Raw genomic sequence first — 21934 nt, 5'->3', positions numbered from 1 at the left:
ACTTACAGTTCTTGATAGTACTATATTGTAACTGATTTTTTTTTTAACCTAAATCTCACACTGGATCATAAATTCCTTTGGCTTAGGGACTTACTTCTTATAGTATCCCTAGCACTTATATGCTTGGTAAAGTAAAATAACTTGTTGAATGAATGAAAAAAATGTACTATTACAAATATTCTATATGGCAGTCTGAAATCAATTGAGAAAAATTAGAACTTATTCAAATGAAGCAAAGAACTTGGGTAAAACTTGAAAAAATGATTGACATTTTCAAATACTGCAGAATTTTCAATGTTTATAATGAGAAACACAAACTTTCTTAATATGATACATTAAATAGTATAGTCATAAATATTGCATAGAAAGAAAAGACATTTGAGCTACTTCCAATAAGAAATTTTAAGCACTATTCTCAGTAAATATTTATGACCAGAAAACTGCATTTTCTAAAATCAATATTCTTGAAGGAAAATATAATAACTCATCTTAGGCAAGCAATTCCATGCTGAAGATTTTTAGAGAACATTTAGTTTATTCACAAGTTGTTGCTTTTAAAAGGCATAAAAAATCTAGACATTAATAATGAAGTGCTTTTTCAAAACATCTTGACATTTTCTAACTGTTACATTACATTAAGACAAGTTATATTGTGCCTTGGTCGGGTAGCTCTGTTGGTTAGAGCCAAGGTTGTGGGTTTAATCCCCAGTCAGGGTACGTATAAGCAACCGGTGAATGCAAACATAAGTGGAACAACAAATCAATGTTTCTTTCTCTTCCTCTCTCTCTCAAATCTATTTTTAAAAAGACAAATTATATTACAATGTATAAAAATATACCATAAAATGTATATATAAACATACCGTGTCTTGCTTTGGAATTTGGACTAAAACAGAAAGAAGCTGCTCTGTATCAAGAAATCTTGATATAACTGAAACAAACAAAAATATGAGCATTTAAATTTTGTTACAGTTTAAAATATAGACTATGTAAAATATCCTGAAATAATAAAATAGAATAGTTCTACCTGCAATATTGTTTTAATTGTCTTTATATATCTTACAAGTGCCAGGAATAAAGCAAAAAAAAATCCTAATAGTCATTTATTAATTTTGATTACTTACACTCTGCCTTCCAATTTGGACACTGTTGATCACCCTGTTCTTCTTGAAACTCTACATCTCTGGCTTTTTGATGTTGCTTACCATAATTTTCTCCCCACCTTTTTAATCTCTAACTTTTCTTCCTGATACGTAAAAACATTAGTTTAAAAGCATAAACCACTGACCATGTAACACTCCAAAAGTTACCTAACTTCTCATTTTTAAATGTGGATAATGACATCTACCTGCTATGGCTGCTGTGAGGATTGAGACAAAGTGTGTAAAGGACCTCACACATATCAGAGCTCAAACTTATTTTATTCTTCTCAACTCATTTTCCAGCTTAAAGTATTCTATAAAAGTAAATGTACAGAAAATTATAATCTATCCCTTTTAAATATCCCCAAATTGTTTTTTTCTTAGACATTTAACATACATGTCTTTTAAGAATGCATTTCTTCATACTTAAAATATAGTAAACTTAATGACTCATGATTATTATTACCATTATAATGTGTAACATCAAAAGATTTTGTGTAGACTTGACACTTTACAAAGTGGTTCTAACCTGTTATTCTTTTTAAAAAAGTTTTGTCACTTGCTTTCTGTTCAACTGCCAAGTCTTTTGATAATTTTCAGTTTGTCTACTTCTAGCACTGTGTCCTTTTCTAATTTGTCATTCAACAGTAAATTATGTTTCAACTATTTTTTTAAAATTAGAGTAAATAGGCTCAGTAGACACTACTTTTATATTCTTCAATATGACATAATGCTATTATGACATTTTACATGTGATTCCACTAGATTCTTAAAGTTCTCACTTAAACTGGCCTTTCTGTTTTTCTCTCTTCTTCCTTTTCCCAAATTTATCAAAACAACCAAAACAATTTTTCTAAAATAAGGATTTGATCATACTACTCTCTCAGTTTCGAACGGTTAGCTCCCTAAGTTTTGCATGATAAGATCTAAATTTCTTAGTATTATATAAAGGCCCTTGATAAGCTGACCCCAGTTCTCATTTCTTACCATTCCACAAGGCTTCAAGTCATAAATAAGTAATGGCCATACCCTAAACTTAAAAACAGTAAGTTTTTTTTATAGCAATGTAAGTAAAACTGTAGGAGCTTATGTTGACTCTACCTTCTCCAACTTGCCAGAAAAACAGGTATAATCTAGAAGGTAATGACTACTCAAGATCACAGCCAGTGGGACTCATACCAGATCTTTATCCACATTACCATACCTAAAAAATATTTTTGTTATCCCTTTGTACATCAACATGCTTTACACAGGCATGTTCCCTTTGTCTTGAAAGTCATTTCTAGGTTTCTTCTTTGTCAAAGTCCTGCACATTTCTTTAAGATAGAGCTGTGAATCCCACTGGGTTCTATCTTTATCCCATTTCCTCCTTCTGTGTTCCCATAAAATACTCAATTATTACTGCATTTACCACATTGCATCATATACTGGAGTTCTGTTTCCCTAACATGAATGTAAGATCTTTGAGGACAGAAACTTATAGCTTAATCTTCTTTATCTTTTTATCTGTAATACATATAAAAATGCCTATTATAAAGTAGGTACTGGGCTCTTTAATGAGACTCAGACTCTCATATTTTAATCAAATATAAAAATTAATCTCCTACCCTGCTGTATGTTTGTGTTCCCCTACTTCTTACATGCTAGGATAAACTATAAACTGTCAAGATAGAAAAAACATAGAGATAGAGTTTGACTATCATTACATGATTAAATGACTTAACATTCCTGGCATTTATGTATTACACAGAATGACAGGTATATATAAGTAAGCCAATAAGATGTTGCTATGACCAAGAAAAGATTACCAATTAAAAATGGTTTCCTTGTACCTTTCCCAAAGTTTCACTAAATACACTGGGATATATTTGAAAAGTAAATATATTTAACAACATTGAAAATACAGTCACAGTCAATATATTGCCAGAATTTTGAAGGGACTATTTAAAATGAATTGGGAATTGGACTGAGGGAAAACTGTTCAAGATATAAATGCTTCCCAAACACCAGGAGGAGTGGTTTGGGAATGGGGATAAGGAAGACAGCCCAAGCTCCTAGAAACCAGGAACTGGATTTGGAACAATGCATAAAACTTGCCCTTCCACCTATAGGTTTAAGAATATTGCACTGCTATGCCAATGAACAAATAGCCAGGTACCAAGAGCAATTCTTTTACCTCATGTTATAGGTTGGATTGCATCCCCCAATAAGATATTTTGAAATCCTAAATCCCAGTACCTGTGGATATGGCCTTACTTGGAAATTAGATCACATGTAATCAAATTAAGATGAAGTCACTAGGGTGGGCCTTAATTTGACTGGTGTCCTTATAGGATACTGTATATTTTATAATAATTTGTATTTATAAAATTAGAGGATATTCATTTACCTGACTGAAGTCCAAAAAAGAGTTCCTCATCTTGAAGTAGTTCTTGAACACAATCTAATCTCATGTTAATTGTTTCAATATCAACTAGAGGTTCTAATATATTAGAACGAAGTCTTCTACTCCCTCCAGGAGTCTTAGTGTAATTCAGAACACCAAAGAGAGTGTGATTATTCCTTTAAAAACACAAGTTTGAAAATTTTCATTAGCTATACAAAAGAAAAATTCAAAAAATTGCAATTTAACTTTGTGATTAAATAATTCTATGATCTACAGTAGTGATTCTCAAAGTTTAACAGGCATACAAATCACATGCATATTTTGATTCAGTAGGTCTGGAATGAGGCTTGAGAATCTACATTTTAAATAAGCTCCCTAATATGTTGTAAGTCCATGAACCACACTTTGATTAACAAGGATCAACAGTATCTTCTTACAGTTAACATGTTTTTCCATGGATATGGACAGCAGTGTGGTGACTGTGAGGAGGGGGAAGGGGTATGGGTGGAGGCAGAAGGTGGCATGGGAGGATAACTAAATGGTAATGGAAAAAATAAAAAAATTTAAAATTTAAAAAATTAAACAAATGATTTTCTTAATATTCAGACTAACATAAAATGTTCTAACCCATGGCATTCCATCAATAACAGCATGATATCAATAATAATTTATATAATAAAAATATAGTTTTTCCTGTGATGAAAAGCAAATAATAATAATAATCCTTGCAAATCCAAGCAAATAATCCTTGAGGGGGAAAGAACTTTTACATTGATAAAATGAGTATTTAATATAATCACTTGGTTCTAATTTAAGAAGTTAGAGAATTACAAAGGAAAGAAAAAAATAATCTCAATTACAGAAACTGTTTAAAAAAAAAAAAGAAAAACAGGCCTCTGGTCAAGATGGTGGCGTAGGTAGATGCAGTACTCGCAGTCTCCCACAACCACATCAAAATTACAACTGAATTACAGAACCACCATCATTTAGGTTTGCCTGAAATCTAGCTGAACAGAAGTCCTTACAACTAAAGATATAAAGAAAAAAAAAGCTACATCAAGACTAGTAGGAGGGGCAGAGATGAGGAACACTTGTGGATAAAACTCAGGAGGGCTATCTTGCTGAGGTGTGAGGATTCCCAGCTCGACACCTGATCGCCCAGCCCAAGGTTCTAGTGCCAGGAGAAGTCCCCATAACTTCTGGCTGTAAAACCCGGTGGGAATTGTGGCTGAGTGAGACAAAGGATCACTAAATACCCAGGGGCTCCTTTTAAAGGCCTCATCCCTGACACCCCTGCAGAAATTTACTAGGATTCACTCCTGAGCTCCAGCACTGGGGAAGCAGCTCTAAAGGCACCAGGGACATATGGGAAGGAACTCAATCATAGGGCATCAGGCCAAGAGCAAGAGGGGCAGCTTTCTCCAAGACTGAAGTGCTGGCAGAGGTCATTTTCCTTTTCTGAGACCCCGCCCCCCACAGAGCCTGCAGGTGGGCACCAAATCTGAGTCTCCATCAACCTGGCTTGCAACGTTCAGCCCATCTGGTGATTTCCTATGACCCTGCCTCACCTAACGTGGGGGCCCAACCAAGCTGTTTCCAGCAGCTTTACCATACAAATGGCTTGTCTTGGCTCATGTTCAGACTTTCCCAAAATCTTTCAAACAAGTAGCATCTGCCTCACTGTGCCCTGTACCTCTCATTAAGTGACCCCAGGCCCAGTACTAGCAGCAGCCAGCCCTGGTTCACAGCTTGGCTTTGCCTGGGAAACTCCAAGCCCAGCACAAGTATCAGCCATCTGCAGATTGCTTTGTAACCCATGCCAGAAGGCCCCTGGCAGAACACAGGGCACAGGTGACCTTGGCCTGCACCTCCTGGGAGGCCCGATGGCCAGCACACTCAGCAGACAGCTTCAGACCACATCAAAGCACCACCCAACCATCTCCACAAATGACACACTCAAGGGATGGACTCAGCAGCCACAAGAGCCCTGCTGAAGTAAATCTTGCTCCGTGACGTTGGTCCTTGCATAGCTGATCCTCCACAGAGGTTGGGGCTTGGGATAAACCACACTCAATGATGTACCAACAGCAATAAAGACTCAACTACAACAGGAGGGTGTACCCAGCCCACCCAAAGGTGGGGGGTCACACACCTGAAGTGCCCAGCTTGGATGATCATGAAGGCCGTGCCACTGGACCTAGTTGATAGAAGCCAGGACACAGAAGTCCTTGTAGGCCTTGGGAAAAAGTCTGAACTATACCCTGACTGGTGTGGCTCAGTGGACTGAGTGCTGGTCTGCAAACCAAAGTGTTACCAGTTCGATTCCCGGTTGGGACACATGACTGGGTTGCAGGCCAGTTCCCCCATTGAGGGCGTGTGAGAGGTGACTGATTAATGTTTCTCTCCCTCCCTTCCCCATTCTCTAAAAAATAAATAAATAAAACCTTTAAAAAATAAGTCTGGACTATATTCTAACAGTAATGTGAGATACTGAAAGGTTTTAAGCAGGAGAGTTCCAAGATCCTATTTCTGGATTAAAAACATAACACTCTATCTAGCCATTAGGTTGAGACTATACTAATTGTAGGAGAGTAAGAAGAAGACAGAGAGACAACTTAGGGGCTACTATAGTAGTCCAGGCTAGCATGATGAAGGTATAGGGTTGTAGCCTTGAAAATGATAAGAAATGATCCAGAATTGGTATGTACTCTGAAGGCTGAATGAAGAGGATATTTTGATAATTGAACCTAGATTTAGAAAAGAAAGGAAAACAAGAATGATTCTTAAGTTTTAGTCATCAAGTACCTGATTTTCTTTTTGTTATATCAATTTAAACAAATTCTTAGGGAACTACTCAAATTGTGTCCTGGCTGGGATGTCTCATCACAGGCACATTTCTTTTTTTTTATTTATTTTATATTTTTTGAGAACTTGACTTCTACAGGAACAAATGAAGTGAGGAGCGCGCCCAAACTTGCCATTTTCCATGGAAATCAACCAGCAAACAATGAACTGAACAAGTGACAAGTCTACGGAAACCTTAGAGCTATTCAGATAGTTCAGTGTACAGAATATCCACCTTTTAACCTAACACTCTGACTCAAGTTTGTGAAAGGACCTCAATATCTCCTTTTCAACTATAATATGACCTCCTGAAGGTAAGATATCATATCATTTAATTTATAACAGGAACTCAAGCAATATTTCATGATGATAAACAATTATTAACTATGAAATGTGACAAAATGAAACTGAGTATAAAGTATTTTGTAATAATTATCAGGCTTGGTCATTGACTTTCTATGTTATCCTATGTTATTCAATGGCAGGATAATTTTTCCAGATATTATTTTAACACTTTTTATGTAGCAATAGGAAAAGTTAATTATTTGCTAAGCTGAAAAGGAATAATAGGTACAAATAAATGTAAACTCCTAAAAAGGCTATAATTTTAAACAATTATGACACAGGAGAATTGAAAAGGTGTTGAGGACACTACACTGATGGGTAACTAAAGTTAGTATATATAATATTAATGTTACTGTTACCTTTACTAAAAGCAGTACCAGCAGTACCAAGATAAATCTAAACTGTTCTTAATGATTAAAATGAATAATAAAATTAGATGCCCTAGATTTCTAAGTTTGAAAGAGCAAATAATGTCTACAGATTTCGCGTTATCAACAGTGAAGCCAAGATAATGCACAATGAAGTGACAAGAGATATTTAAACAAATATGACTCTAAATTGGCACTGAGCAGTTTAAGATTTCAGTTGTCTAAAGTACCCTTTATGCCCTTCAATTATCTTAATACCAAAATTCATAATCATTTAAAATTTGTCCCTTTTACTCATGTCTAAAGTTGTATTTAATTACTGAAAGCTAAGACTCAACTACTCTAAGCTTACTAACTCCCTCCTTACATTTACCAATCAGTAATACTAAATAGCTTATAGTTTCTTTGCATATACCATATTGTTATATTGAAAATCATTCTTTCAACCCTGACCAGTGTGGCTCAGTTGATTGGGCACTGCCCTGCAAAGTGAAAGGTCACCAGTTTGATTCCCAGCCAGGCCACATGTCTGGGTTGTGGGCCAGGTCCCCAGCTGGGGATATGTATTTCTCATGCATTGATGTTTCTCTCCTTCCTTCTCTTTCTTCCTCCTTTCCCTTCTCTAAAAATAAGTGAATAAAATCTTAAAAAAAAGAAAATCATTCTTTCATAACTTAATGTTTTTATTATCTCAAACCTTGCTATTTCTTCATTTGGATAATTTCTATTTATATTTCAAAATACACCCCCCTTCCCCTCTCCAAAAATAAATAAAATCTTTAAAAAAATAGAAAATCATTCTTTCACAACTTAATGTTTTTACTGTCTTAAACTTTGCTATTTCTTCATTTGGAAAACTATTTGTATTTCAAAACATCTCACATATTACCTCCCTCAGAGCACCTTTGTTCATTATTCCCATTTGATAACCAAGCCCAAATAACTCTCTCTTTACTATGATCCCTACATTTTAATGTAAACTTTTATCATTGTACTTAACACATGTTAATGATACTATCTATGTGTCTCCTCTAGATTGCCATTCCTTAAAGAGAAAAGACATGTTCATCAATTCTTTGTGACAAACTGAGCCCAGATTAATACATCTCTGCTATACCACCACCACAGGTTGTTTACATTATCTTCTAGTAACATTTTTATTTTACCTAGGTTCCCACGATGAAATAGATAAACATTGTGTGTGTCCGTGAGTGTCTGTCTACACCTCTCCCTCTCTCTCATTAATGTTTACCATCAATATTCCTATTACCTTTTGAGGTAAATTCTAGGGCTTGATCCTGATATTCAATCTAAGAGTCAATTTAGGCCACCAATAAAACCAGCAATTAGTCAAACACCACAGACCAAGTAGATCCATTTTATTTTTAGTTTCTCTAATGACTACAAAGCCCTTGAACGTCCAGTATATATTTTAGGCTAATTATTTTAATTATGTGGTATTTTAACTACAATATCTTTTTTCAGCTTTATTGAGGCATAACAAAACTGTAACATAAAGTATACACTGCAATGGTTTGCTATATGTATGCACTGTAAAAAGATTCCTCCCATCAAGTTAACACAGTCATCACCTCACATATTTATTGGTGTGTGTGAGAGAGAGAGAACATGTAACTTCCACTCTCTGAAAAATTCAAGTGCCCTTTCCCAACCTTACAGAGAGATTGGTAAAAGAGTACAAATTGTATCAGTTTTTTAAATCAAGATAATCCATAAAATGTACCATTTCAACCATTTTAAGTGCACAGTTAGTATCATTAGAAATACTGTCAATGTTATATAACCACCATCACTATCCATTTCCAGAACTTTTTCAACACCCCAAACAGAAATTCTATATCCATTAAAGAGTAACTCCCCATTCCCCATGGCCTCTGGTAACCTCCTAATCATTCTGTACCTCATTTTATGTACCTCATATAAGTGAAATCAGGAAACATTTTTCCTTTTGTCTGGCTTATTTCACTTAGCATGTTTTTCAAGGTTCATATATCCAGTGGCATATATCAGAATTTCATTCTTTTTAAAGCTAATATTCCATTGTGTGTACACATTTCATTTTGTTTATTCATTGTCATTCATTGGTGAACATTTGGTTTATTTCCACCTATTGGCTACTGTGAATAATGCTGCCATAAACACTGATGTGCAAGTATCTGTTTGATTCCTGGCTTTCAATTTTTTGAGGTCCATACCTGGAAGTAGAATTGCTGGATCATATGGTAATTCTATGTATAACTTTTTGAGGAACCATCATACTGTTTTCCAAAGTGACTGTACCATATTACATTTCCACAAGCAATGAACCAGGTTTTCAATGTCTTCAAAGTGTAACCAACACTTATTTTGCATTTACTTGATGATCACCATCCTGCTGAGTGTGAAGTAGTACATAATCGTAGTTTTGATTTACACTTCCCAAATGACTACTGATATTGAGCATCTTCTCATGTGCTTATTGGCCACTTGTGTATCTTTTTTGGAGAAAAATCTATTGAAATCCTTTGCCTAGTTTTGCACTGGGATTTTTTGTTGTTGTTTAGTACAAATATATTTTTAATTTATTGGGGTAACATTGGTTAATAACATTATATAAGTTTCAAATGTATACCTGTATAATATGTCTGTATAGTGTACTGTGTGCCCACCACATGAAGTCTGGCCTCCTTATTTTACCATATATTTGATACACCTTACTCATTGCCCTCCCTCCTATCTATGGTTTCCCCTATGGTAACCATCATTCTGTTTTTTGCATCTACAAGTTTGCTTGTTTGTTTTGTTTCATGCTGTTCTTGTCCTTTTCCATCTGATTTATTTCACTAACCATTACCTTCTCAAGACCCAGCCATGCTGTTGAAAATGGTAATATTTCATCTTTTTATGGCTAAATAGTATCTTCTTTATCCAATCATCCATGAAAGAACACTTAGGTTGTTTCCAAGTCTTGGCTAGTGTGAATAATATTGCAATGAACCTAAGGATGCATATATCTTTTTGAATTCATGTTTGGGTTTCTTTGGGTACGTATCCAGAAGTAAAATTACTGGGTCATATGCAAGTTCTATTTTTAATTTTTGGAGGAACCTTGAATATTTTCCATAGTGGCTCCACCAACTGGCATTCCCACAAGCAGTGTGCAAGAGTTCCCTTTCCTCCACATCCTCTCCAATACTTATTTCTTGTCTTATTGATAACAGTCATTCTAAGAGGTGTGAGGTGGTATCTCATTGTGTTTTGATTTGCATTTTTCTTATGACTAGTGATGTTGAGCATATTTTCATCTATTTGACAGCCATCTGTATGGCTTCCTTGAAAAAGTATCTATTCAGGTCTTCTGCATATTTTTAACTGGACTGTTGGTTGTTTTGTTATTTGAGTTGTATGAGTTCTTTGTATATTTTGGATATTAGCTCCTTATCAGAGTTATCATTTGCACATATTTTCTCCCATTCAGTCAGTTGCTTTTTTGTTTTGTTGATGGTTTCTTTTGCTGTGCAGAGGCTTTTTAGTTTGGTGTAGTCCCATTCATTTACTTTTGCTTTCACTTCCCTTGCCTTTGAGGTCAACTTCACAAAAACCCAACTGAGGCTAAGTCCATAAGTTTAGTCACTATGTTTTCTTCAATGTGTTTTATTGTTTCAGATCTTATATTCAAGTCTTTAACCCATTTTGAGTTAATTTTTATGTAGGGTCCCAGATAGCAATCTAGTTGTATTCTTTCGCATGTGGTTTTCCAGCTTTCCCAACACCATTTATTAAGGAGACTTTCTTTCTCCATTATATGTTGTTGGCTCCTTTGTCAAAAATCAGTTGTCTGTATATGTTTGGATTTATTTTGGGGCTCTCAATACTGTTCCATACTGCTCTGTTTTTTTCTTCTGCTACTATCATATTCTTTTGATTACTGTAGCTTTGTGTATAGTTTAAAGTCAAGGAGTGTGATAGCTCTAGATTTTTTCTTTTTTCTAAGAACTGCTTTTGGCTATTCAGGGTCTTTCAGCCAAACTGACAACATATGCCAGAAAGCAAGATCTCAAATGTTCTGAGAATTTTTTATTATTGACTTTTTAAAAAAGATTTTATTTATTTTTAGAGTGAGGTAAAGGGATAGAGAGAAAGAAAGGGACAGGAACATCAATCAGTTGCCTCATGTACCTGATGACCATGGAATGAACCTGCAACCCAGGCATGTTCCCTGCCCAGGAATTAAACTGGTGACCTTTTGGTTTGCAGGACAATGCCCAACCAACTGAGCCACACAGGTCATGTCTCTCATTGATTTTTGACAGTCTGAATAAAATGTCTTGTAGGTCCTTTTGCATTGATATAGTTAGGTATTCTGCTAGCTTCCTCTATTCTAAAGTCCAACTCTTTTGACAGGCCTGGGAAATTCTCAGCAATGATTTCTTTGGGTAAGCCCTCTGTTCTCTCCTGCCTCTCTCTTCTTTCAGGTATACCTATTATCCTTATGTTGCTCTTTCTAATGGAGTCAGACAGCTCTTAAATTTTTTTTACTTAGTTCTCACCTTCCTCCTGGGTCACTTCTAGGTTTGGGTCACTTCTAGGTTTCTCTGTCTTCCATCTGGTTTACTCTATTTTCAATGCTCTCTAGTGAATACCTCATGTCCTTTATTGAGTTCTTCAGCTCCAGAATTTCTGGTTGGTTCTTTCTTATAGTTTCAATCTCTTTTAAGTATTTCTTCTGTTTATTGATTTTATTCCTGAGCTCATTGAACTGCCTTTCTGTGTTATCTTACGTATCATATTGTTCTTTAGGATGGTGCTGAATTCTGCTATGTTGCATAACTGTTCAATGTACTCTAATCCTTTTGTTTCATAACTGCAGTATTGAATTCCCTGTCATTTAAATCATTGTTTGGGCCCTGACCATTGCATCCCACCTTTCTTTACCAGGCTCTGCCAGGAAGTTGGTGGCAGGGAGCAAATTTGCAACTTGCAGCTCTGTCCCCCTTCCAGTAATGGTGGCCATCACTGCTGTGTTGTTTAAAGTTTCCCAGCCACTTTTACCTGGCTCTCCCACAGTGGAAATTGAGAAGGGACATACCTTTACTCAAAAAGAAGCAGCTTCTGCCTGTCTTATGCTCCAGGCCACCGTGTGAAGCCTGACCTCTCTGCTCTTGCTCTCACTGGAGTTACAGTAAGCTCTGAACTGCATCAGCAGCTGCTATAAACCTGTCCGTTCCCCATCTTGCATCACAAAAATGCTCAACTTCAGATGTCCCAATGCATGGATCCTTCAGGCATGTTTGTATGCTGAGCAGGGGATCATTTATTAAGTTATAGTTGTCTGATTTGCTATCAGTTTAAGGGAAGAAACAATGGAGTCCTCTCACTCCACCATGATGCTTATGCCATTTCCACAAGTATCTTTTTAATACCTGATTTTGGTGAAACATCTGAACAGTCCAGCAACAACAGCAATCACTCTCCATCAATTTTTAAAAATATAAAGTAACTATTCATATAAAACATGATATAATAAAATATACTAACATATTTTATAAGAAAAAATGGGTGATCTTACCTACTGTCTTGACTATTAATTAGTAATTCAAGGTTTTGGGCTGATGATGAATCTATCATGGCTGTCTGTTCACTACCTTGAAAACAAATCTTCAGCGATCTGGGCGCATAAACTGAATTTTGAATAAACTCAACATATTTTAATAAAGCTGCAATAGCTGCAAGGCAGTAATACCTGTAACACGAACAATGATACACCACTATAAATCTTCAGAACAAAAAAAAACTGCTATAAAATGAAACATGTATTTTACCTTAATATTAGGAAAATTATGAGTATTTGTATAACACTACTCAAATCCAAAGAAAAAATACACTAAGTGCCCCTGATTTTTGATAACTATGTAAATTACCTCCAAAACATAAAACTTGATAAAAATAGACAGTTTTCTGAAGTCTAACACTTAAGGGATATTAGATACCAATAAACCATGTATTAGAAGTCAATATTCAATGGGAATTTGTGTCATTTTTGATGCACTATTATTAGTATTCAGACAATGTTTAAAGACTCTGAACTTTAGTCAGGAGGTTCCAAGGCATAGGAAAGTCCATTATAATCCCAGTGAGGATAGTCATTGTGATTAACTGAGTAAATAAGTAGTCCAACCTAGCTCAGAGAAAGTATCTATTTAGCATGTTCTAAGAAGTATCCTTTCCAAAAATATCATTCCCTGTCTCATACTGAAGCTTCTTGGAGTAAAGGTACGAAGTAACAGAACAAAACTTTAAATGTATTTGACATCTGTGCCCTCACATTTCTAGTTTACAATAGCTACTTGAGCTGTTGACTCCAAAGTAAAGTGAGCAACAACCAGTAGGGGGCAATAGATTATGACTAATTTGAAGAGATTCTATATAAATAAAGTTAGGCCTTGTGTGCAAACTTTAGTTAACTATTTTAACTATTTCAATAATTAATCAGTTATATTATAAGCCAAGCACTTTTCTAGGTGGTAGAAATATAGCAGAAAACAAATCAGATAAAAGATATTACCCTTGTAGAACTTACACTAAATAAACATTTATAACTTTCCTTAAGTTATAACTTACTTGGACTGAACCTCCATCAGAACAGTGCTGAACTCTGCTATGCATAACTGTTCGATGTACTCTAATCCTTTTGTTTCATTGAAGTATTTTCTTTGGACAGTAGTGAAATTTACATTCTGAAAAAAATTTTAATTTCAAAATGAAATTTTAGCCCTGACTGGTGTGGCTCAGGGGACTGAGTGGCAGTTTATGAACTGAAAGCTAGCTGGTTCGATTCCCACTCAGGGCACATGCCTTGGTTATGGGCCAAGGCCCCAGCTGGGGGCATGTGAGATGCAACCAATGGACATCTCTTGCACCAATGTTTCTCTCCCTCTCTTTCCCCCTACCTTCCGTTCTCTCTAAAAATAAATAAATAAATATTTTTAAAATAATAAATCAATATTTATTTTCATGCACTTGCCCAAAACTGGTTTGTTAAACACGTCTTTACATAGCTTAAATATTATATAAAGTTTATTTTTAATGTTTTCCAGAATTAAAAAGTTTTGCTATTTACAAAAAAAAGAATGATTTATCTGTCTTGCTAAGTGAACAACAGTATAGCCTATAGCTCTTATTAGAGCATATTCACATGAAATTTAACTGAATATGTTAGGAACCATAATAAAAAATAAATACAAGAGTCTCTTCCTTCTAGTAATTTTATTCTACAGCACATCATCACACAAAATTTTATAATCAACCTGACATACTTATCATGTGCTAGTTGACTAAGATGAAAATATCAATTCCACCTGTCAAATCTATGAAATGATGTCTACATGAGGTGAATTTAATTTATTTAAAATAAACTCAATAATGGAATTTGTTTTTAAAAAAGAAAAAAACAGTATAAAGTTGTAGAGCAAAAGGTATACTACTTTGAATAAAAATAAGTAAGAAAGGTAATCCAACACTGGACTGTTAAAAATCTATAAGACTGAAAACAATTGTAAACAGATAGGTAGTTTGTTATGTGCCAAGAGTGTTTTAACAGTTGTCACTGTGAAGACAACAACCCTATGACCTAAGTCTTATTAACTACAATTTCCATACAAGTAAAATTCTGAAAAGTCAAGTCACTTTTCTAGCATACAGTTGATACGCATCAGAGCTAAAACTTGAATTTAGAATCTTTGACTTACAAAGTCAATGTTCCTTCTACTTCATTTTGCTTCTTATTTAATAAAGATAACTGTGGTGATAATGATAATAATAATATTGATTTTTCCTTCTACTTGTAATACTTTTACCCCAAATAGTTCCATGACTTGCTACCTCATTCCATTCAGGACCCTGCCCAAATGTAATCTTACTGATAAGATAATTTAGGATAGCCCTATATAATATTAATCAACTCTGAAGAAGATAGATATTGTTATTTGTCCCTATTTTACTGATGAAAAAAACTGAAGCTCAAAGAAGGTAAGCTGACTTGTACAAAGTCACTTAAAATCAGGATTTGCAACCAGAACAGTCCAACTCCTCTATTCTTAAGCAGTATGCTACCTTGCCTTATACCTAAGTATAGTGAATAGCTGTTGTTTTTGCCTTTGGAGGATGTGTTTATCCTATGTTGCACACAGTTGTGGTAAGACTGTTAATTACAGTGCTCTGTGCCCTACAGCAATAAGTACATGACCTGGAGTTAGTCAGTTATAGTGTCTCTATCTCCAGAAACAGTGTTTGGCTTACCATGAGAGAATATGAACAAAGCAGAACCAGTCAAGGTCCCTCCCTGGAATTCATATGTGAACACTAGAAGAATAAATTTCTTTTTTTCTCTGAGTTGGTTTAATTGAGACGAATTAGCCTGGAACCACCAGCAATCTTCTTAGACCTCATAGAGGACAGGCAGCAAACACAAGGCCCATGGGCCGAATCTGGCCCTCCACCTTGTTTTATCCAGCCTGACACCTTGTTTCTACCCGGTGGCAGCACCAAGCTCCTTGCTCCTGGTTAAAGAGTAGTTACATAGTTACATTCATGCAGTTCTAAAATTACATTTGGCCCTTGAAGGCAACTGTGAGGCTGATGTGGCCCCTGGTGAAAATGAGTTTGACATCCCTGTAGAGGTAATTTATCAGCAGACAAAAAAAAAAAAAAAAAAAAAAAGATGGTGGTGAGGATGACAGTATGGATACCATCTATCCAAATATTTGGCTTCCAATTTAAATAAGCCGATAAATTTCCTTTTTTACTTAAGCTAGTTTAAGTTGGTTATTTATAACCAAATACTTAGAATGCTTAATCAAAAAAAATAATGGAAGTTGGAGAGGTATGCATTAATAAGGATGATGGAAAGAAGTTAAAAAATAATGAATGAAAGAAACAACAGAGGAAGAGACTTGTCTAATGGAGACAATAGATTTACATGAGGGACCATTTTTAGCAATGAGTCAAACACAGCAAAGCTACTACATAGGATCTCTAGGAGGATCAGAAAAAATCTTACATGACTGCATGTAAGTTCTTTATATTAAGAATAATAAAGAACTCATTGGACCCTAAATCTCAGCTTGATTCCAAAACTATTGAAGATGAGTCTAAAAAGATAACAAAATACAGTATATTGTAAAAATAATTTGCATTAATCAGGAATTATTCCAACTATAATGCTGCCTACTTGATTCAGAATTATTCCAACTGCAATGCTGCCCCGCTTCCACTAAAAAAAAAATTTTTTAAAAATTTTTTAAAAAAAGGAGATTTGCTAAAGGGATGAAATAAACCATAATACATGGTGGAAATGGCCTAAGGGAAAGTGCACTGGCTGGATAGGATTCCAGAGCACTTACCTATCACAGCCCCACAGCTAGAGGGTAAAGTAGTAAGCTAATTGTGAGGCGATCCATACTACCAGGGGAAGTTGAAATAATTCTATAATATAGATCAAATTCTCTAAAGGAAAAGTACTTGCTAATAGCTGGTATTTCCTAAAAAACAAGAACTTCGATTTCAACTAGTCTGCTAGCTTAGTAGCTAGTTTCCAGGAAGCCAGACCTAAGGAAACCCATGCTTTCTCTAAGGGTCTGCTTCCTGTATACTCTAAGAAATGTCCTTATTACCTTAAATATTTTTCCTTTTATTTAAAGTAGATCAAGGTGTAAAGTCAAATCAGTGGACTCCCTGTCCTTTTTATTAAATGTATTAATAGTTCATTAGATTAGAATTTGTATTTAGTGCATCTTTCAGGGTGGGGCAAAAGTAGGTTTACAGTTGTTTGTATGGAAAGTAATATAGTCATTAATAAATAATAATACAAAAGTAAACTTTGTCATATTCACAACTGTAAACCTACTTTTGCCCCACCCTATAAAGCTATTCAAAGAATTGGATTTTTTAAAGGTTTTATTTATTTATTTTTAGAAAGAGGGGAAAAGAAGGGAGAGAAACATTGATGTATGACAATCAAACTGGTGACCTGTCTGTTTGCAAGTTGGTGCACAATCCACTGAGCCACACCAGTCATGGAAATACTGGATTTTAAATAAGGATCTCAAATGTTACTATTGAGAATAAAATCACTTACCTTGAAATTCTCTGTGATCAGAGTAAACAACTTAGTTGAGTTCCCCGCAACACAAGCAGTGTTTGACATTATTATTTCCAAAGGTGATAAAATTTTGAGTTTAGTGATCACCTAAAATCATTTGAATAATCAATTTCTTAAATGTAAACTTAGGATTCTCTAAAATAAAAAAGTTTCATTTTTTGTGAGAGTTAAAATTGCTTCATAAAATATAAAATTATAACTGTCTTAATTATATATTTCAATTAAAAGGTATTTCTAATGATTGTGTATTAAACATATATCCTATACAATTAAAAATATAAACATAAACATAAGCTATATTTTACTCACAATAATTTGTAACATCTCTAAGTCCAAAAATTAATTTGAATTTATCAAATATGTATTCCTAAAATTTTTTAAAGAAATTTTTCTAATCAACATTTTATCCATCTCTATGAAAAACATTCAAAATAGTAACTATGGTTATACAATCAATATGACCTTACCGGTACAGCTTAGAAGTTAAAAAGTAAAAAAATCAGAGATGAGAAACATTTGCTTTATGACTTATGCTTTTTACAATATAAGGTACATTTCTGAGAACTACAGTAGAACACAGAAATTCTTAATCAGCTTGACTAAAATTCCTGTTTTATAAAAACTTACTTCCTATTCTTTTTAAGTTGCATAAAAATCTGAAATGCCTGGAGATGAAGGTAGTATACTTTTCAGAATATAAAGAGTAGGTACAGACTACCTCTACCTGTTAAGTCACACAAATTCCCATGGCAACAGACCAGTGGCCTCTCTTCATGAGTAATAAGAAGTAAAAGCAAGAAGAGATTAAATTATGACTGATCTAAGAGACCAATTTTCCTTAAATCTTAAAAATAATATTCAAATACAGTTCAGTGGAAATAACACTATGGAGACAGCATTATTGCACATATTATTTTAGAATAAACCCAGGAATTATAATTTAAAGATAATTTTAGAAACTAATATTAACAATAATTTGGAATGTTTAACAACAAATTACTATTTTTAGGACTAGATATATTTAAAAAATCAGATGTAGAACAATTTTATTTTAATTCAGACTAACATTAGAACAATATTGAATCATCTGTATTCCACCAAAAAGTAAACTAATTAGGAAAATACTGACTTGAAAATCTGGCTAGTGCCCACTAGACCAACCATTTTTTAGGATTATAAATACTCACCTTTGTATATGTTGTGTTGTCTGCAAACTGAGATAATATAATTTGTGGGCTTTTTAAATCAACACTTGCCATTCCTATTTCACCTCTGGCAAGTCCCCTCCCTTCTACAACAGCTACAATAACGGATGGGGAGTGCGCAGACACTGTAGATGAGGACGTAGCTGCTAAAAAAATAATTTTAATGTGTAAACATTCATAATAATAATTTCTAGTTTTTTCTCAAGCTCTCAAGGCTTCATGTCTAGAACATGGTTATTAGTATCTAAGAAAACAATATCCAAAAATTAATATTAATATCTTGGAAAATAATATCCAAAAAAATAATCCTCTTTTAGTCATCAAAAAATAAATTTTTACATTCACACCAAATAGAAATATTAATTTTCACAGTGTTTTGCCAAAACTTAAACTTTATTCACATTTGGAAATAATAAATTTACACATGGTCTTATTTTGCATTTTATTAAAATGTAGTCATAAAAGGAACACTAAATTCGGGATCAAAAAACCTAGATTATTTATCTTACTCTATCATTTAAAAGCTATATGAATTTGAACAAGTTATTTCATAATAAATAGTCATCAATCACAAAACATAATGGAATAAGTGCCCTGCCTAACTCAAATATAAAACATTATATAACTGTAAATAACTCCAATTTCAAGATATCTGTGTAATGGTAAATATCTTATTTCTTAATGTGCCAAGAATGTTCTAAATTCTGTACTTGGATTAATTCATTTCATTGTCACAACAGTTCTACCAAACAGACATCATTATTTTCTCCATTTACTTATAAGGGCACTGAGGCACAGATGGAACTGGCAGAATCAGAATTTATACTCAGGAATCCTGGTTCCAGATCCAGTGCTCTTAATCACTACATATATGAATATAACTGATTTTGAGATATGTGCTTTATAAACAGATAAGTTGTTTGGCCTTTCTGAAACTACTATTTCTTCACTTATAAACTGAAAATACAAAATCTTTTAGACAAAGTTGTTGTAAGAATGCAATAATATAAAAGTATTTGTAAAGTATATGAAATTACTTAAATATAGAGCTTTATTCATAGATAAAAATGTCAGACTAAAAATATCTGAAATTGTATTTTCAAAGTAAAATTTCTTTTATTCCCTTGTCAACATTTCAATGCACCCCTTTTCATCCCTCCTGTCTCTCCCTGACCTAGATTACTTTTTTCTTTTCTAGTCTTCTACTAATATGTATACAAAATTACTTACACATTTATTCTATCTTGGTTAGTAGTCAACTTAATAATGTAAAAATCTACTGTATCTAGTTTTCAGAATTCTTTTGCCATGAAAGCCATGTTATACATTGTGATTGAGTTCACATTACATCCATAGGAGTCAGTTTAAGCTCTGCAATACAATATGACCTTCCTATTTGTAACTGTAAAATAATACCAAGTTCCAGTGGAAATTTCAGTATTCTCAGCAGACATTTCCTTTAAACTTCTACAAAAACATTTACAGTTATCTCTGTCATAAACAATCCTACAATACTATAGAGTGTGGCCAAGTATGTATACAGTTGGATGTGAAACACAGAGTTTATTCTTGTATTATTATTTATTAATTATTGTATTGTTTACCACACAATTGTAAACCTACTTTTGCCCCACCCTGTATAATGAGCATCCTTGTGCATAAAGTTTTTTTCTTGGTCTCTTATTATTTGCTTAAAGTGGATCCTTGGAAGCCAAATAATAGAAAACCACCATTTTTATTTTTATTAAATTTATTGGAATGACATTAGTTAATAAAATTATATGGGTTTCAAGTGTAAAATCCTATGATACATCATGTATATTGCACTGCATGCCCAGAACATTACCATTTTTAAGGATCTCAAATATATTACCAACTTTCTTTCAGAATTATACCAATTTTTAGACCCCTGGCTGGCGTAGCTCAGTGGATTGAGCACGGGCTGGGAACCAAAGTGTCCCAGGTTCGATTCCCAGCCATGGTACATTCCTGGGTTGCAGGCCATAACCCCCAGCAACCGCACATTGATGTTTCTCTCTCTCTCTCTCCCTCTCTCTCTCTCTCTCTTCTCTCTCTCTCTCTCCCTTTCCCTCTCTAAAAATAAATAAATAAAATATTTAAAAAAAAAAAAAAAAAGAATTATACCAATTTTTAATTTCATCAGCAGTACGAGAAAAAACAATTTTATAATATCCTTACCAAAAATTACCTCTAAAATGTATTATTATTATTGGCTAGTTTAATAGGTGAGCTTAAATTTCTATTTTTTAAATGACTACCAAAAGTGAATATAATTTAACATACCCCTTTGCTTTCTGTATTTTCTTTTGAGATGTTTATACGCTTTTAATACAATTTTTACTAGGTCTTTTTAATTTTTTATTTATTGATTTTAGAAAAAGAAAGGGAGGGAAAGAGAGAGGGGGAGAGAGAGAGAGAAACATAGATTTGTTGTTCCACTTATTTATGCATTCATTGGTTACTTCTTCTTGAACCCTGATTGGAGATCAAATCTGCAACCTTGGTATATCGGAATGACACTCTAACCAAGTTACCTGGTCAGGGCTACAATTTTTACTAGGTCTTAAAGTTTTCGATCTGTTTTTATGAGTATTCTGTAACTCAATCAGAATAATTGATAGTTACTACTAATATTAATTTTTTCATATCTCAGAGATTTCTTCCTTGTATAGACAATATTTTTCTTTATAATTTCTTCCATTGCTTTTCTTCTAAGAAACTCCTCCTTCATTAAGATATCTGATATGCTGCCCTGACTGGTGTGGCTCAGTTGGTTGGGTGTCATCCTGCACAGTGAGAGGTCACCAGTTCAATTCCCCGCCCCCAATGGGGGCACCTACAAGAGGTAAACAATCGATGTTTTTCCCCCTCCCTTTCTCCCTCCTTCCCCCCTCTCTAGAAATAAACAAAATATTTTTAAAAGATATTCGATATGCACTACTATTCCCCCCTTTTTTTTTACTTATTTTATTCATTTTGATCTTTCATTTGAACAGAATTTTAAGCAGTATATTTAGTTGTCCACATGTCTGGAATGAGGGATAACCAGGAGTACGAATTTAGACTCATTCATAAGCAGTTTCTAATGTCTGGCTAGACAGTTAAAGATTTGGAAGGAACAGGATTAGAAGATGGTGACAAGAGAAGCTGGGGAAGAAGTATGTGGATAAATCTCTTAGAATGGGCATAAACTTTGAAAATATTTGTGTCTCCTGTGAATATTCATCAAAAGGCATCCACTGTAGAGGACACTCTTAATAGTCAGGTGAACAAAATGATATGCTCTGTGGATATCAAGTAGCTTCTTTTCCAAGCTACCCCAGTATTTTCTCAATAGACCCATAATCAAAGTGGCCACGGTGGCAAGGATGGTGCCTATGCATGGGCTCAACATGAATTTTTTCTTACCAAAGCTGACCTGGTTAATCACACTGCTGAATGCCTAATCTGCCAACATTAGAAAT

General features: G+C 34.2%; 1 protein-coding gene across 1 annotated transcript in view; it reads right to left on the bottom strand.

Annotated features, from left to right (window-relative positions):
• The window catches only part of MSH4 (mutS homolog 4), a 75071-nt gene that overhangs the window by 41037 nt on the left and 12100 nt on the right, over window positions 1-21934 (bottom strand). The window contains exons 4-9 of the mRNA XM_036026301.1: window positions 18432-18595; window positions 17221-17331; window positions 13707-13822; window positions 12655-12828; window positions 3532-3704; window positions 864-931 (exon numbers count right to left, since the gene is read on the bottom strand). Of these exons, the coding sequence (XP_035882194.1) occupies window positions 864-931; window positions 3532-3704; window positions 12655-12828; window positions 13707-13822; window positions 17221-17331; window positions 18432-18595 (806 nt within the window). The remainder of the gene's footprint in view (window positions 1-863; window positions 932-3531; window positions 3705-12654; window positions 12829-13706; window positions 13823-17220; window positions 17332-18431; window positions 18596-21934) is intronic.

This window comes from Phyllostomus discolor, chromosome 5, assembly GCF_004126475.2.
Source record: "Phyllostomus discolor isolate MPI-MPIP mPhyDis1 chromosome 5, mPhyDis1.pri.v3, whole genome shotgun sequence".
NCBI classification, from domain to species: Eukaryota; Metazoa; Chordata; class Mammalia; order Chiroptera; family Phyllostomidae; genus Phyllostomus; species Phyllostomus discolor.
The sequence above is the reverse complement of the archived record's forward strand: the minus strand, read 5'-3'. Positions and strand labels throughout refer to the sequence as shown.